Source organism: Clavelina lepadiformis, chromosome 9 (genome assembly GCF_947623445.1).
Source record: "Clavelina lepadiformis chromosome 9, kaClaLepa1.1, whole genome shotgun sequence".
Lineage (NCBI taxonomy): Eukaryota > Metazoa > Chordata > Ascidiacea > Aplousobranchia > Clavelinidae > Clavelina > Clavelina lepadiformis.
Genome location: NC_135248.1, coordinates 5,351,681 through 5,370,897, shown reverse-complemented (window position 1 = coordinate 5,370,897; position 19,217 = coordinate 5,351,681). Strand labels below are relative to the sequence as shown.

Sequence of the window (19,217 nt, the reverse complement as noted above, 5' to 3'; positions counted from 1 at the left end):
TCAATAACAAGAGAATTAATGTCAAAAATAGTGAAAAAATTGAAATTGCTTAAATTTTAACAAGTTTGTTATGCATAAAAGTACAAACCTCAGCATATCATTTTGTGAAAAATGCTGTGTATGAAAGGATTTGTTAAAACAGTCTACTTCGGGAAATTAAACTAAGTTGCTGGCATGTACATGTGCGATTTGTCAACTGACATGCACAGCGTAAGCAAATTTGAAATTTGTGCAGGGCACAGGGGATTCTTTTACAATTCAACTTACATTTTGTCTTACAAAACGATTATGGGTATAAATATATAACAACAATCAGTTCCCTTCATTTGTTGGTTAAATTATCTCTTACAAAATATCAGCTAATGCCCTTTAAAGCCTTTTCAAATCTCTCTTCTTACATAGTTATCCAAAACCACGGAGAAATAGCATTGCTCTGTGACCTTTTGAAAAACTTTACTTTAAATGCCAATGACTCAGCTGTTTTAAGATGTCAGCTTTATGTGTAAACGAACTAGGAGCTAGCCGATAACCATCAGCATGTATAATCATTAACTACGAATACCAGTACTAGCACACACAGCAAAAGAATTTAAGACATGTATAGGAAAAAGTCTTGCTGAAGCCATTGAAACAAAATTCATATTTTAAAGTCAGAAAAGATTTATTTCTAAAACTTGGCAAAAAAGACAAGCTTATAAGAAATTCTTTGCAACGACAAAAACGTTCTAGAGACCTAATGTAATAGTATGCAAGTATCGCAACTTCTAAAAGATCTGTCGTTTTGTTTACCAAAATTAATTGATAAACTGTGACGCCTACATGTAGCAAAAGCAAGCTCTATTTTGGCAAAAATATGTAGCAAAGGCATATAATTTTCTATATACAAAGTAGGTAGAATCTCTCTCATGCTGTAAAACAAGAACGAAGCATGAAAACTGTAATACTGAAAGTAACTCTTTCCACTTTCCAAAAAATGCTGCTGATTGAGTGACAAAATGTCTCTAAAAACTGGTACATTTATACCTTTATCTTGAAATGGATGCTAGAAAACAATGCAGTGAATGGTTACCAATTTAGCACATGATGTGGTTTGCTGTTAGAACAAATGACCCACATTAAGTACACAATGTCAAACAAAGGTCAAACTTGATAACTTATACTAATTATCCAACAATCCTAATTGCTATGATAATAAAATTACCAGCATGTGCACATTTTTCTATCTATATCTTCAATCAACGGCATGCAAATTAGAACTTTCAATAACGTTTATCAACAATACACATTTCTAAAAGTTCTTTGCATGAACAGAATGAATAAACATACATTTATAGTTTGCAATATTACCAAACCAATATAAGCAATAAATAACTAAGCATATTACATCCCCTTGCTAAATTTTAAGGTATCTTGTTGAATTTGGTTTATAGTTTAAAAATTTATCACCGCTATATCATTGTGTTCAAAACAAGTGCAGTAGCGTACCTATTAAGTGACAGAGAGTTCAGATGTTTTTTTCAAGACCTTTTAACCTTCCAAGCTAACTTAACTAGGCTTGAGAAGTTCGCCAACTGGCGATACAGAACATTAACAGCAATATACAGCTAACGGTGCCAAAGCCTTCAAGAATCAACCAACTACCACTGGTAATTACATAATAAATCTATAAATCACATTTAAATGTAATGTAAATTAATTGCTTCATTACATTTATACCTTTTAAATTTTAGTGATATTAAATTGAACCATGTTTGTGCACCTATTAACAGTTCAGTTTACAGTTTTAAAGCAGAACGCAATACAGTATAATGCAATTGCACGAAGATGGGAAAAATCTGACATCAGACCGTAGCTTGCCTGTCTCTTTGCAAATAACTGCAGATCTAGGTACTGACAAATTTCATATATACTGCTGAAAAACTTTTTGAAAGCGATTTATATAAGGCACATTTTTGAATTATATTGGTTTATGTTGTATGCTTCAAGTTTATAATAAGACTTCAACAATAGAAATTTTCGAGTATCAAACATTATGCACATTGATATTCACAAATATTGTACAACACAAAAATAAGTTATTTAATATATGCTCGTGCATATAGGCTATAGTTTTATAAAATATATTTTCATAAAGTTGACAAAAATCAATGAAGATTAACGAGTTAAAACTGATCGTTTTTGCGCTCATCAAACTATTTTAATTCAGTAAAACATTACAAAAAATCTATTTCCTTCAATCAATGATTGCATATTTTCATGCGTATACATGACTAATAATTATTTTTAATCCATTGCATCATAACTATAATTGCAGTGGGTTACAGAATTTTTATGCAAAGGGTTGCAAATATTTTCTTTAGGTAAAGTTAGACCATTAAACAATAAGTTGGTAGTATTGTCTGCATAATTAGTAAGTCAATCAAATTCAAACTACAAAGCTGTTCATACACATCAAGCAGCAAACGAAAACAAGTTAAATTGAAATACAACATTGCATATTGGAAGTTGTAATAATGTACCGGCATTAATTGTTAGGGCATTGCATTCAGTTTTTCACAAATCAACGACGAGATGTTTAACTTAAAAACTAGTAATAAGTCTACATTGATCACACACACCTAAACAATGCAACTTAACAACATGCAATATGTTAATTATTACAGATTGATAAGTGCACTAATAGATGTAATTGGCAAATTAAAAACACAAACTGAAAATTATATAACCTTACGTAAGCTTTTAAATTGAAATTATAATACACCAAAACTATGACATTGCATAAATCTTTATATATATCATATTTTTGATAATTATAACTTGGGTAACTATGATCTCTAATTATCTTGAAAAATTCATGCACTCTGGACCAATTAGTACAACTAAAAAAATGTTAACTGTACACAGTAAGGCACGATGACAATTCAGAAACTGAAATAAGAAATGAAAAATTTTTTTGATGTAAATTAGAAAATTGTTAAACCATTACAGACACCAAATCATGCCACCTAGTTGTTAAATGCAGCAGCATTCATCATCCAGCTACAAGAACCTATAGACTACATTTTAAACTTTCAACTGTAAGCATGTTAAAGCACAGTAATATTTTGACTGCATGTGAGAGTCTCCCCCGCATGTAAAATTTTTCTTTGTGATACATAACCAGATTCAACACAAACCATATTCAAGTAGCCCAAGTCATCAAAATCAGACATTGCAGCTGCCTTTTCTGTCCAAGGATTCCACAAGACTGTAAGTAAATAAAATAGCAACTACAATCAACATTGTTATAATTGAAGTTAAACAAAAAGCTTGCTTACCAGTACAAGATTATATATATATCATTTAAATGCGATAAACAAAACTTGAGCAATAAATGCTAACAGGCCATCTAATGTCAAATAATCAGTAAACTAAAGCATATGTATAAATATATACACTGTAAGTGACGCCTACCTGTATCGGGCAGGTTTATTTTGGTCAGCATTAGTTTTGTCTCTGGTGTAGAAATTAAATGACCATCAGGTTGACCAGCAAGACGGTATACACGATCAATATTGCGGTCAATAACTATCTCTTTGCTTGCTTCAGAAACATTGTCTGTGCCTTCTACCTAAAACCAACAAAGTCCTACCGTTGAAAATTTAATCAGTCAAAAACAACTATTTCAATGGATTAACCAGTAGAAGATCAGAACAAAGACTATATGCATCATAATTATAGACAATTTAGCACTGGTATATATTATGTGAAATGCTTGAAAAAATATGATATCATCCTTAACGTGGTGCAGAAAGAAATTAACAAAAAACACGATTAAATGGTACAATCCTTTTAGCAGACTGCTAAGAAGTCTTCGCATAATGTTAACTCTGCTATGATTCATTAACGCTAGAGCCTTGAACCCCAGTTATCCAGCATGCTGCATGTCTGTATGTACGCATTTTCCAAAGGATGCATTTTTATAAACTTGTTATATATTCTAGTTTTTTTCTGGCTTTACCGAAATAAAAAGTTGCTGACCACAACCACGGTATATTGCAGCTATAATAATACATTCAATGTTAATCATCATAAAGTTTTCAAATAAAACATATCACACAGTACAAACGGAGTAAATACAGTTTTGCTATGCAAATTTCCTAAATGCTATTACAAAAGTATGATACATATGGAATTGATTGAAACATGGGTGCTCATATTTACCTTATCGGAATAGTTACATCCCAAAAAGCCGGAGACCTTGCAGCTGTTTATGTCAGACACACGAAAGTACGTGTGAAGCAGAACTGTAAAATCAAATTGCTCTGATCCAGTATTCGTAACTTCCAGTTTAGTTGTGAGATTATTTTCTCCCAAAGTAACTTTATAGGTCAACAAAAACCTACAAGCAAACAACATCAATAAGAAAAGCAGTCCAAAAACAGCTTCACACCATTATTAAAATACAGTGGTGTTAGTTTTATGCCTGTCTGCTTTACACTAAAATAACTATTATTTCTTCTATGACATCACTAAATTCAAGAAAGTGTGGCAAGAATTCAGGAAAATACAATGTTAAAGTATTTAAGAGATAAAAAACTGTGCAATCTAACCCTGTAAGTACAATTTGTTACTCACTGGTGATTCCACATATTTCTAGTTTTATCATCATCTGTCAGCTGTAGAACAGTTGTCACATCACCATTGCTCATCTACATGATATAGTTTTGTAATAAAGATTCAGCCTTGTGGTAGTAGTACTTTAAAGAATAACTTTTGACTCAAATGCAGTTTAACTATAAACTCAATTACAAATATTTCACTTATTCATAAACAATGTATAAACTGTATGCAATACAGCCACGCATATTATGTGACTACCACAATTTTTAGAAGTAAACCTTTGTTGGTTGTTCAATGATTTTCCACCAGGATATTCGTGCAAATCCATGCTGTGGACCGTGTTCCCAGGGGCCAAAATTTGCTGAAACAGCAAAAATTTAAAAAAATTTCAAATTAAATCATGTTTCATTATGCATGTTGTATATATCAAGTAAGTTATTCTGTGGCGGCCTGGGTGGCTTTTGTAAAATCATTACGTCATTCTTAGAAATGTGTTTTCCAGTTAACAATTGGAGTTTTTAAACTTTCAGTTCCGCCACATTAAAATCATTACGTCATTCTTAGAAATGTGTTTTCCAGTTAACAATTGGAGTTTTTAAACTTTCAGTTCCGCCACATCATTCTTAGGAAAGAGTTTTCCAGCTAGTAATTGGAGTTTATAAACTTGCTTTTTCAGAACACTGCAACTATCGTTGGTATATTTGAAAACTTGCTATGAATAACTTCGTGTGAAAGCTCCTTTTTTGTACGTTACCAAGTCGCTTCCAAGAAACTGTTTCCAACTTTAACCGAATGTAATTTGCAATAATTTGCATTGCAAACGCACTGTTTTTCACGTCCACACGCCTTGAAATGTTCATGCCTTTTTTGTCGTATATTTCCGGCACATCGCACAATGTTTTATAAGCTCAAACTTCTGTGCGAGTCTTGCTCAGACACAGGCTAAGACACAGACACAGACTCAGACACAGACGCAGACGTAAAGTTATAGACATTTGTAATACCGTACTACTGTAGTCGTGGTGATTGCAAATTAGTAGATATCGTGTAAACAGTCGTATGACTTATTCGTATCGTTATTTGTAATATTGAGAAAGTGTACAGCACCTACAATAAAAGCCTTTTCTGGCAAATGGTATTTGTTATAATATAATAAGAACGTTCGGCTGTCAAAAAGGTTAGAGAATTCTAACCGCACGCAACAATAGAGTCAGATACTACTGTAGTAGGTTAGTTAAGTCAATAACGTAAGTTAAGACCGATGAACTCTGTATCTGCATTCTGCCACATCAACCTCTGCATTCTAACGACCCCAACCTCTACAATTCAATCATGTTACAATTGTTCTCTCTTCCCTAATTTTATGAAACACAAGTTTCAGCTCACTTTACAATAACATACATAATATACTGCCGGTATTTTACCGGTATCTACATTTAATTATGTTGAATTCAATAAATAAAAAAAACATGCCACAATTTGTTTGAAATTTCCCTTTAATAAAATATTTCATTCTAACACTCACGAAAAACTAGTGGTATTCCTCCTCTTATGGCTTTGCTACCATCCATTTTTGACTTGGAGCTTAGAAATAGTTGTTCTTTTCCATTGTTTATCCAAGAGGTAACAGTTGCTCCATAAAGATGAATAGTAGCGGAACAGTTTTCACTCCAATCTAAAGTTATACTGTTTGCCATGGTATTTATACAACAACCTTAAAAATGCATAAAAATTGACACATTTTTACGAAACTAAGTGACATAATTCAGGATGATGTACAGATGGAAGAATATTATGACAGAATAAAATCTGTTTAAACTGTTGCAAGTAACTTGATTCGGAAAATTTTCTAGTTAAGTTTTGTTGATGTTCTTAGCAACAAATACACTCCAGCCCTCAAGCCACCAATATTGATAAATGACATTCTTTTCAATTTCCATAAACTAGATAGCATAGCAATGGCATTATTTATGGCTCTTTTATCACGCGTCAATAAACAAGCACGAGCAGTGCCAGGCCTTGCTATTCTAGCAATCTCTTTTAACATTGATGGATAAAGCACCCTGTTATCACTCTTTGAACCAACCCTTTTACCAAATGGGAGATCAGTTACACATACATCGATTGACGCACTTCGCCATGGTAGCTTTTTTACATTCCATTGCAGAACCTCAACACAACTTCTTACAGTTTCACCATTTAGAGCCGCTACATTGGCTGCAGATTTTTTAACAGCGTCATCTGATTTATCACCAGCAAAATAAAAGCAATTAATCCATTCGTCCTGACCTTCGATTGGTATTACACCAGTGCCACACATAGGATCAACCACAGCATCTCCAGCCAATATCTTGCACATTCTCAACATATTGTATGCAATAGAAGCACGTAAAGTAGTGTATCCAAAATGAGTAATATTTCGTCTGTGCAAGCTTTCTAGTGTCAAAACTAAACCAACTAAAACAAAATCAACACCCAAAGTAATAACAATTTCCAAGTTGTAGTTGCTAAGGTCCACCTTCCACTGAGTAATATCCTGCAAAGCACCACCAAAATATAATTCAGCGTCAGGTGAAGTAACACTTTGTTGTTTTCCCACTCTGCTTGCAGTAGCTCTATATCTTATATCTGTACATGAAGCATCTGGCAGGGAGGAAATACCATTAGAGCTGGGTACTGGTACCCCGGACGTGTTCTTCCTGGTTTTAATCAAAACCTTACAATGTTTAAGATTTTCTTGCCAAAATTTTACTACTTCATCCCAGGGTAGGTCATTTGGTAAAGCTTTCAGATCAACAATCGCCTTATCATGGTCATCATCATACTTGTAGTCCAGAAATTTTTTTATGACAAGAAATAATCTATCAACAGATCGCAGCTGATGAATGTCACACAATCTAGATACTGCAGTTTGGAAGTAGACTTTTCCTTGACCAATCTCACAAGCTTCTGGTTGAATCTTCTGCTTTATTTCATCGACGGCTGTAAATTCAAGTCCTGTTGGAACTGTGGCATAAATAGTCACAAGTCCTTCAAATGTTGAAAAGTCACAAAAAGTCGGAGGCATTGTAGTTACATAACCAGTCTATGCAAATAACAAGAGAGATGAATTTTGAAAATTTCAGTGCTTTAACCAACAAAGCTATACAAGTATGCACCTATACATTAGGTAGTTCAACTAAAGAGTATCAGTAATTAATACATTAGAAAAAGTGTAGTTGAGACCTTGAAATATTTAACCACTTTGATCTTTTTGACATGAAAAAAAGGTTGGAAATCATTTTAAAGGTTAACTTTAATTATTTATCCTACAGTTTTTAATCATTTTTGTACATACAACTATTATCATATTTTATAAGTTATATAATATAAGTGTGTGGGTGTGTGTGACTTATGCCACCCAAAGAAATTTCGGGTTGTCAAAATTTGTCATACGAATGGAACACTACCCAAGCAATGAGTGGCTATGTGTATAGCACTTAAATATAATAAATTTCTGATTGGTATTACTTTTATGCAACATGATGCTACTTCACATCTAAATAGTCTTTCTATTATGGTGCAACCATTTAACACCAATCAAATAAAGATAGACAAAACAAGTTCTTTCACTTGCGAACCGTGACATATAACTTATGCCATTTATCGTATTCGTATTTTCCTACTTCGGTAAACGGTGCCGGTACATTAAGTGTATACTTCACCGGCCACCGTTTATCAAAGTAGCTTCTTCCAAATTCAGTAATCGGCTGCCGGTGAAATATACGCTACCATTCATATATCAGTAGCCTATATGTGTAATGGCTATACATGTTTGACTGCCACTATTTCACCAAAAAAATCGGGCTTTTAAAGCTCTTTTTCACTGTCTTGTTAACCTAACTTAAATGGTGTAACATAATAATCTAAGCCTAACCTAAATCTACCTTCTAATCTAAATCTTACTTTAATTAAACCTCAAGTAACTAAAATTAAGTTGTTGCATACGTTATCGAAATAAAGTTACGGTAACCTCAGAGTGCCAACTTATGTCTAACACGGTTCAGCCACCATCAACTTTGAAAATTTCTGAAAACCGAAGGCGAAAAATTTGGGTTTGGTGATTGACTTTAGTGGGAAATCAGATCAAGGTAGGGTTCTGGTATATATATATGCACAACCATGAGATGCTTTTGTATACCACACCACAGCTACTTTAATTGTAACGTCATCTGGTTGTGCACTTTTAGGAAATGATTGATTTGAATTAACACTGCTTGGGGAAATTTCCCTAAAGTTAAATGGCTGTAGAAACAGATGAACCATAGATAATACATATACAGTACTTATGTATTAGCTATGGATGAACAGAGACTGAGCTCTTTGCCCTTGTCATGATAAGTCTGGCTTTACACTGAACACTCAATCGTAAATTTTTAACAAATACGTTATTTTTGTTGTAAGGACTTTGAGAATTGAATGAAGAAAATCTAAACGCAATATTTATTCCTTTTTGGTTATTTTTTTCGATTCCTTTATTTGACATTAATGTCGATGTTTTTTTCACAAGAATGTAATTGAAATGCGGCTGGATTGTGTGCGCCGAGCATTCACTATAGATCGGACTACACTCGTGGTAGGAGCATAAGCTACCCTTGTGATTGAATTGATTTAAAGCCGCCTTTGAGCTGGGGATGAAGATGCCCTTCTAAAGAGTCAGATAGCCATTCACGGCTACAATAGTCAGTTTTGCGGCACACTACGCTGTCTACGTGTATCAAACCTCTCCGATACGTTACAAGTGCTACAGTATATGAATTTTACTTAACAGTAACATATATACAGTACATCTTTCGAACACAACTGATCACTAGGGCAACCAAAAGTCAATATGGTCAATTTTTTTTTACCTGCTCAGAATGCTATGAAACAAGCACAAAACAAATTTCAGCTTTGTACGACGTGTGGTATAGAAGTTATTAGGTCAGATAAAGTCAAAATGTTACGTTAGGTCAAAATACGGTCAAATTGTTTCGTTAGGTCTTTTTTTTAGGTCAAAATCTATTAAACTTGTAATTTTGTAACTATTTTGTAATATTATTCTTCCGTTTTTCTCTTTTCTTGTACCGCAAACAATTCCAGTCCCGCAAATTTTACTTAGAACCAAAGACACAAAGAGAGGGAAGGCTTTTCAGCGCGTTTGGTGACGTCACGATGTGACAGCATTGCATTTGAAACTGCAAGTTGTCAATCTTAATACGCAGAAACAAAAAAAAAGTCAACACTAGAAAAGCATTTTGTCATTTTTAAATGCAGCTTTAGATTAGAAAGTTGCGGTAGACAGTGTAGAGACTATCAGTATAGCGTTTTTCAAAATAAGGTCAAAATTTAAACGTTTTAGGTCAAAATAAGGTCAAAATATAAACTTTTTAGGTCAAAATGAGGTCAAAATTTGCAGATTTTAAGGTCAAAATTTAAAATTTTTAGGTCAAAAAACTGGTTGCCCTACTGATCACTATTAACAAATATTCATCACTAGGGCTGCCCTGCTAAACTACAGTTTTTGCTTTAGCCTACTTGTGTGCTATCTGGGTTAAAACCAAAGGGAGTGATTGAAAACTTAAATGAATTTTATTCCCGAAATGATTATTTTCAGTAAAAAAATGCAAGAACAAAAGTTCAAAATGTTACAAAAATAGACACCGTGCTGTTGTTGTTTTTCAAACAAAGCTTGTTAAAAACAATACAGACATGTTATATTTGCAATAGCTTGCAATACATACATTTAAAACTGTTCCAATATGTGAGCAAAAATGACCTGATTTGTTGATACAGTATATTGATGATGTTGATACATTTTAAACATTAACAAAAGCACAGCACAAATTGAGAATCAAAAATTGAATGCAGCAGAATAAAATATAAAGCGTAGGTTGAAGTCTTCTAATGATTCAGCAAACGATGAAGGATTATTGCTAAAAAATCAAGTTGACAAAGAGTTTAAGTTACAAGAAGTTGAATTCAAACTATATTAGGGCTTTCCTCTAAATCCCAACATCGGAAAAATTTATACCCTGTTTACAAGAACCCCAACTATACGATTATAGCAATTTCTTCATCTCTAATTCACCACATACACTTTGAAAATTATCCTTAAACACAAATAGTATTAAAAATCTTTAGTTCTTGACTGATGGGATTATTTCAATGTAAGTTCACATGTTTCCCTATATCAGGGGTCACCAAACTACGGTCCGCGGGCCAGATCCGGCCCACCTCACAATCACAAATGAGCTTATTGTATGGTAGCCTATTGAACAAACTGGAAATTTGGCCCGCGATCGTCAGTTTTCATGTTTATCTAGTCCTTTGTGAAAACAGTTTGGTGACGCCTTCCCTATACGACAGCATTGTCATAGCTTACAGCACCAGTTAATAATCAATTCCAATATTTTTCTGTATTACCATAAAATTTTATCAGTAGCCTACCTGCAGCAGTTGAAACGTTTAAACAAGAAACAGAAGACGGGGTCATACACTGTGGTGACGGGTTTACGTTGACAATTTTTGAACAGGTGTTCAGCACAGCTGTTGATATTCCGCTACCTTCATTGCCTTTCAAACATGATAGAAAATATGTCATTCACACCAGCACCGCTTAAACAATGGTAAGCATTTAAGCATACTAATATCGGTACAAAAACCAACCAATAACACAAGTGGACAACCAACATGCATTTTTTCAATTTAGTTTTTCCGCAATGTAAAATGCAATGACACGTGACATTTATAAACAGTTTCCTTATTTCAGTAAAACTCTTATATAATAACATTCTGATCAAGTCTCAGGGCTATATGATGTTTCTTGATTGTCAATTATTTCCATGTGTTAATGATATGATATCAACAATGTATGAATTAACAGATTGGGTAGATAACATGTGATAATTTTACATTGGTATTTACCTAATACGAGAAGAGATGGCTTAGTTATTTTTACTGTGTTAATATCACACATTGGAGGCAGTAAATTCCCAGGCATATCAATGGATTTATGGTAACTTTCACAGAAGTTATCAGCATCGTCATCTACTTCATAACTGTCAGCATTGGTACCTGATCCAAGTACATCCCATCCAAGTTTCATAAGGGCCTGATAAAAAAAACACAACAGAAATTACCTCGCACGCACCAGGTCTTGTGCGGAAACTGGTCAACAACTTTGTTCATTGTATGCAGACTGCAGCAAAAAAGTCACTACTTTACCGGAAAAAAAGTTGCGCATTGGAAACTGTTTTTATCGTTTTGCTTTGCAGCAAGCTTACTTAAATCTTTCTTTTAAGCTTACTTTAGCCATAACTATGTGCTTAATAATGAAAACCAACTTTTTGCAAGTCCTTTCTCCCCATCTAACCGCCTATCGTTAATGAGCAGTGACACATACTTTCAGCAAAATATTTACTTTCAAAAAACTCAAACAAGTAACACTTTTTAAAAAAAAACCTTCATAAATTCCATGGAATTTCCGATGGTATAAAGATTGACAAGTTCTGTAGCACCAGCACTTGCTTTACAGGCCACTGCTGTCAATGGTGCACTGCAAAACAAAATCAACCTTGAAAATCAAACCAAATGATTTGTAAAGTAAAATGCATAGACGCGGTGGGGGATATGAAATAATTTAGAGCATGCATCAAGATTCAAAACAAATTATTCGACATTATTTGATTAATGCAAATATTTTCAAAGATTTAAGTTTTGCATTGTATACATATGGACCACCAACCACTTGGAGGAAGTGTTTCTAAACTCTATATCAAAAATTGGTCATCACTTTCTGATATTGCAATGTAAATAATTTCAAAAACTGTAAACAAAATGTATCACTATCACATAAATACACGAAATGATAAACATAGTAAACTATCACCTACCATCGTGATGTCATCAAGACGTTTGTGACACCCAGGAAACTGCATGTTCGTAAAATTGTGCCAACATTAACTGGATCATGTATGTCATAAAGTAAAACCCAAAGAGGCAGTCTCGATGTGTTTTCCGTATTTATCAACTTGTTGAGAAGTTCAGGTCTCATCGGAAAAACAGAAAGGTTCCCAACTTCAAGACATACACCCTGTAAATCATTGCAATAACACATCCTTTCTCACTTGTTACAAAACAACGTAGCAAATAATAATTCCACCTATATAAGTATAAAAGTAACTGAATTTAACTATGCTTTTTGTACTAGTAGGTAGGTGCAATGTATATTAGTGTATATGTTGACAAATTGTTGTTTAATGTTGGGCATTGCAACAGTAATGAAAGGTAATAAATAAAAATCTTGACAGTGAAATTTGAAAATCCAACTTCTCATAAAAGACCGAATAGACTAATTATCTCAAGTAAAGCTGTAAGATATATTCTTGGGTGTAATATCACCTGATGTGGCCTTCCATCAGAAATATTGTACAAGTGAGAAATAGGCTTAAACTCAACAGAAATTCCCTTCTTTTCTGCAATCGTGCAAATTGAATTGATTCTTTTGTCATCAGGTGGGCTAAGTTCCCAAGTTGATTTCAGCAAAACTCTAAAAGTCAAATTTTACACGTATATTTCGGTCCATGGACATGTACAACTTTTACTGTGTTGTCACTAAAAATTTCATTTAAGTTGAAACGCATAAAATGAGAAAGCATGTCACATAAATATCATGCTACTACATTAAACATAATATAATCTAGAATGTTGCAACCCTGATCTAGGATTCATAATACACATCAACAGTATATGGAAGCAAAACTTTGGCCAAAACCACACGATGAGAACCAAAAAACATTCCATAAAATAGAATTGACAGGAAATATCACTGTAACCACGCAAGACGGTGTGTTGAAATTTCTATACGTAAATATTTTTGTATAATAGTTACACTTGCAGAAAAGCTTCCTGAAAACGCATAATCATAATCACTTAAATGATATGTGCTGGAAATAAGGTTCTATCACCTGGAAATTGGCCTTTTTGAAGCTTCCATTGAGATTTGGCAGATAGACCTTCCATATAAATAAGAAGAGTTTCGACCATGATGATCTTTTTGGTTTTCTTCAAATGCAAGCAATATTAAAAGTTTTGAAATAAAGATATTAAACACACTCCAGTTTTGGTTTGTATTCTGACTTGTTATGCAAGTTCAGTAATACATTATATTATTCGTTTGCCTTACCAGTAAAACAAATGGTGCACTTTCATATTTTTTCCAAACATAGGCTAATGACAATTTTTTTAAATCGAATGAGCTGTATATTTATCAGTTACTTACTTTGATGGGAATCGATCACTTTGTTTGTTTTCTTGTGTTTCGATTTGCGATAAGATGAACAGCTGCTTATGGTACCAACATAAAACTGCATATAAAGTATCTGAAGTATATATCTATTTTTACTGACAGAAAACACGAATCATAATCCAAGCTAAACCATAGCTGTCAAAAATTTGAATACATGCTACTGCTGTTGCAATTGTATACCCTGAGATAAGCAAAATTGAAAGAGCAAGTAGACTTGTGTAACAGACAAACAACCATGACAAGGCTTTTTAATCTAAAAACAAATAGGCAATTAATTAAGTAATTAATAAAAAAAAATGCAAACACATAATTAAAGATAAATTAATCTGGAAAAAAAACTGAAAAGAAATTACGATAAGCAATTAGCAAAAATCTAATCAATCTGAAAAATTTGTTAGTAAAAACTGAATAACTATTCAGTTAATTTACAATTACTACAACAACAAGCAGCATACTTACTATGACTAACTAATGTGATTTCTTATTAAATACAATTTAACATTACTTACTCAGTGATGCGTTAACTAAGAGGTTAGTTTTACAGAATCCTTTGTAATTGTGCTTTTTAATTCTTCACCAAGAAAATCGTCTGGATCATAGATCACTTTTACAAGCAAGGAGCAACTAGGACAGGTGGCAACGTCTTCACCACTTTGCAATTCTTCCAATGTTATTTCAAATCTGCACATTTATGATACTTTATATAAGTCATAACCAATATAAAAATAAGCTACCGATATATTATAAAAACAAGTGGATTTATTGACAAAAAATAGTAACAACTTAAAAATAAACATATACCAATGTAAGCCATGGGTTTCTACTTTTCTAAGTTTGTGAAACACAAATAGGCCGCTATACAATGCAAAGGCGCTACAACCATGTAGTTAAAATACATTCAGGGAGAAACTTTGAACTTTTTGTTTTCTTAACTTACAGTATACCACAATGGTCCAACCTGTTTACATTTTCAAGAACACTAATCCCAAATGTAAAACGCTAAAAATGTAAGCAGAGGAAATTTTGATAAATATTAGCAGACACCATTGAAAGATGATTATAAAAACAAGATACCAAACTAGTACGCCTACTAAGTAGTTAATATTGGTCAAAATGCATAAAACTAGTAAAACAATTCCATAAAACACCATTAAACCAATTTCATGTTTGGCAATTAATGCACTCATAACAGACTTTTCTTTATACCACGTTTTAAAACCTGTTTAATAAATCGTTGTTTTATCCCTTTAGCTAAAACTGGACGCCAATAGGCCAAACAAAAGCACATATCTCAATGCATTGAATGATGTCAAAAAGGTAGTGTAGAGAAAAGAACGTTATGATATTTCACATTCTACACATGTAAGTACCGGTATGTCTCATTGATGACAACTATCACCAACACAAGTTTATGGGCAAAACCTAAACCGCATTTTGGTGCAAATTGTATGTTCATGACAATTACTATTTTAAATCATTGTCTATCGCACCATTGCTTTTGATCTGTAAGTTGCATGACAAAAATTTGTTTTGCACACTTAAGTATTTGGGGCATACCTGGAGTCACATCACAACAAAAATTCTCTGATACGGCTGTGCAATGTGCATTCCACAAAAGGTTTTTACAGCTAATTAGTTAAATACACCAATTATATTAATAATATACATAAATATAAATCTGCAATCAAATTATGCATTAGACTATCATAAACTCGCAACTCACTTATCTCCACATGGACAAGGATAATAGTAAGTTTGTGTATCTTCATCGAATTCAAAATCTTCTATTTCAACTTCATCATGGTACACATCAGCCATTCTCTGATTCTAGTGGACCATTGAATTGTATGCTGAATAAGACACATAGACATATAATTAATGATAAAGAATGCATTAATGTAAATGACACTGGTATTTTGGCAAAGAATAGCACTTCCACTCAAAGCAAGAGATCTCCAGCAATGTCTCTCGGTCGTCACATAAAATAGACACCACTGACATCCACTAGAAATCAGCCTTGACAATCTATGCGTAAACGAAAGGTGCGATTCGAGCATGCTAGGGCACATGAGGTCAAGCTCATGAGCGCTAACTGAATTAATATACTATCATAATGCATCTTTGTTTATACGCAAATAACACAGAGAAAAGTGTAAATATTTGTGTTAAATCTCCAGTAGTTCCACTGCGTTTCGAGTGGATACAAGATAAACATAAGTTGGTAGATTAATTACACTGATCAACACAAGTTTTTATCCGAAGCTGTTTCATCGTTTTTGGGGTATGTTTGGGGCACTGAATCTGAAAACAAGGTTGTTTTTTCCAATTGGCTCTATTTTTTGACATATTTTTTAATTTTTCGTTCAGAAATAGCGTAAAATGGTAAAAATTTCCGATTTGTATTTTTTTTATCACAATGTACAGAACTCAAAGGGCTGTTTGACATGATTTTGTTTTTTACTAATTTTATTTCTAATCTAATTTTCGATTTTTCCTAAAATGCTTGTTTGTCCAACGGAGTTTTTTGTAAGTGAAACAAGAGCATCCTTCGTGTAACAAAATAATAAAAATCAAAGTACTATATAGGCCTACGTCAAAAATATCACGCAGTCCATGCCGCACCAAGAAACTGATGTTTTGCTGTCGCATAACTGCTGTACATATTATATGTCGTTTTTGATTGATGTATAATTTCGTCACAATGCCTATTTACTAGAACGCAGACAATCACATAATAAAAATATAATCGATTTTATATAGGCCTATGTGGTAAATTTAATTCTAGTTCGAATTCTAGCTTAATTTCGAGTTTAAGCAAATTCGTCAATTCTAATCCTAATCCTAATCTAATTTATAAAAGCTTAGTACCCTCTAATTCTAATTCCAATCTAATAGCAAAAAGCTGAAAAACGACTAGCTGTCCAAGTCTGTAGGTGACCATAGATCCACATCCATAAAACATCCATGTCAAACATATTGCATCAAAGTCTTTATATTAACTTCATGACCGGACCAGTGTTGCGAAAGCGAAAATATATGTTATATCTGTTAATAAAAAGAAGGAAAATAAGAGCAAAATATTTTTTTTTTTTTTGAGAACAGTGCATGATAGCTTAAAGTTGAAGACACAAAATTAAAGTACTTCGCGTTATTCAATAGAAATAAACATATAAAATTTTCGTGAGACCAAATAAAGTTTACCACATCTTACAATTAATACATTGTAAAGTCAAAACCTTAGATGCGTGGTAGCACGGCAATAACTTGATGCACATTATTTGTATTTTTACCTAGCTAATAAAACTGTTTTAAGGCACTTGGTTATGATATTTTAGACTGAATTTAAGGGAAAAAGTTATAGATTATTTTTTCGAAGGTAACGGCAAAAACTAAATTAGCAACACTGGACAATACCAGAAAGAGCCTCACGTGTTTTAGGTACATTCCCTTTGTTAAGATACTTGGCGTTTATACATTTTACTTGAAGTTTATAATAAAGTGAGATGAGGAAAGCGTGTAGCTGCAGTTTGAAAAAATTAAAGAAACTATATTTATTATAGCAGAATACGAAATAATATAAAACAGAAAAAAATTAAAAAACAAAATTAGCAAGCTGGATATAGCTAAAGAAGTACTGAACTGTATGGCGCTATCAGGCTAAAGTTCAGCAGCTAAATAATATTTTGCCAAAGTGGGAAGTACCAAACAACAAACTCAAAAATCTGAACTGAGTCAATACGATTAACTTTTTCAAACAAAAAACAGCAAACCAGAAATTTTCAAACAACAAATATCCAAAATAGTTTAGCCTAAGCCTAACTAAAAATAAAATAAGAAATTTTCCAAACTGGAAAATAACAAAACAGATTTTAAACACTAGGCCTAGCCAACTAATAACTAGGCCATAACAAATTTTGGTTGATTTAGATTTTGAAAATCCTTTTTTTTCGGTTTTTCTAATACCCTTGAAGCTTAAGTCCATTTTAATATTTTCCATGCAGTTTGGATTATTTTAATTTTAATCTAGTTGATTCTCATTTCGACGTTTTCGTTTCGGTTTGATTCTTTTTTGGTATTTTTTGGCACCTTATATTTTCCTATTCAGAAAACTCCAGTTAATTGCTTAGTTTTGAAATCTTGAAAGTATTCCATGAGATGTTTGCTGAACTGTAGTTAAAAATCAATCCATTCATTACTTCAGTCTAAAATTTAACGTTCGTCTGTAATTCTTAACAACACGGAGTTAAGTTGACCAGGAATTGTGTTTTTTGTTTAATCCGAGATATGATCTCGTAGAGAGTGACTATTTCACCGAAAGTAGGTCACGCAGCTTATAGTAAAAATAGGCGGTTAGGAGAATTGGTATGCAAAACGTTGATTTTAGGTGTTTAGGGTTAAATTCGAATGAGTTTTAGATTGGAAGGTAGTTTTAAGTTAGGCTTATGTCACTATGTTATAAAAGTAACGTTAAGTTAAAAAAGAAGCTGTGAAAAAAGAACTTTGAAAGCACGATTTTTTCGGGTGAAATAGTAGCAGCTGGTCTCATAACGTCAAACAATACATCACGACACTAGCGGCCACAAATTCTATTGCTCTTAAATACCCTAAAACAATTGTTAGCACCATTAAACCATAAGATCAGTTCAAAAATTACAAAACACAGGTTTCTGAAGAGTCTTATATAACTGAAACGTTTGGTCAAAATTCGGTCGTTTTCCGCAATATTCATAAAGGCGCTTTTAAGCAAAAAAACATCAAGTTTCAAAATAATTCTTAAAAATTAAAACTTTCAAAGTGGTTAAATTAAATCTTTTGAGTAAGCTTCCGCAATAACTTAAGAGATCGATATATGATACTTTTTTACAATATTTTTATGCAAATAAGAGCGTATAAGCTATCTGTTTATTTGTATCGATTTGTCTAATAATTTAATCTTTTTATAAGGTGGTTGATTAATTTAACCTTAGTATGCAATTCTCAGTAACAAAACATTCAACCTCGCTGACCAGAACTAAATAAAGTTAACCACACTCGTTAGTTGACAAGTAGACAGACATGGAATTAGCTCAGACTGAGTTGCCTACGGTTGGGAAATCGTGTGTTTGCAGAACAAAGTTGAGTTCTTTAGATAAATACAGCGATTTATATTAACTCTCTTTCAAGAACATTTAGCATTAGAATTTAATCTCTTAAGGCAGTGCTTCTCAACCCCTGGGTCGCGACCCAAAAGTGGGTCGCCATTTGGTTGGTTTGGGTCGCCGTCGCCAATTAAACTAGTCCACAAAGC

The 19,217-nt window shown here is 33.0% G+C and overlaps 3 protein-coding genes across 3 annotated transcripts; all 3 read right to left on the bottom strand.

Moving 5' to 3' along the window:
- Positions 1 to 1,741: 1,741 nt before the first annotated feature.
- LOC143470853 (uncharacterized) lies at positions 1,742 to 6,394 on the bottom strand. Its single transcript, XM_076969142.1, has 6 exons — positions 6,128 to 6,394; positions 4,881 to 4,963; positions 4,618 to 4,691; positions 4,204 to 4,381; positions 3,454 to 3,610; positions 1,742 to 3,247 (listed from the first exon to the last, which is right to left on the bottom strand). Exons 1-6 carry the CDS (start codon positions 6,297 to 6,299, stop codon positions 3,087 to 3,089), a joined length of 825 nt encoding a protein of 274 aa, XP_076825257.1. The 5' UTR covers positions 6,300 to 6,394; the 3' UTR covers positions 1,742 to 3,086.
- On the bottom strand, positions 6,317 to 7,938 carry LOC143470852 (tRNA (guanine(6)-N(2))-methyltransferase THUMP3-like). The gene has a single exon (XM_076969141.1). The coding sequence runs from the start codon at positions 7,667 to 7,669 to the stop codon at positions 6,452 to 6,454; it is 1,218 nt and encodes a 405-aa protein (XP_076825256.1). The 5' UTR covers positions 7,670 to 7,938; the 3' UTR covers positions 6,317 to 6,451.
- A 2,255-nt stretch (positions 7,939 to 10,193) lies between these two features.
- Positions 10,194 to 14,580, bottom strand: LOC143470847 (rRNA methyltransferase 1, mitochondrial-like). The gene is made up of 10 exons (XM_076969131.1): positions 14,440 to 14,580; positions 14,111 to 14,183; positions 13,904 to 13,988; positions 13,590 to 13,686; positions 13,024 to 13,171; positions 12,516 to 12,715; positions 12,085 to 12,178; positions 11,548 to 11,734; positions 11,071 to 11,196; positions 10,194 to 10,556 (listed from the first exon to the last, which is right to left on the bottom strand). Exons 2-10 carry the CDS (start codon positions 14,165 to 14,167, stop codon positions 10,525 to 10,527), a joined length of 1,026 nt encoding a protein of 341 aa, XP_076825246.1. The 5' UTR covers positions 14,168 to 14,183; positions 14,440 to 14,580; the 3' UTR covers positions 10,194 to 10,524.
- Positions 14,581 to 19,217: the final 4,637 nt, after the last annotated feature.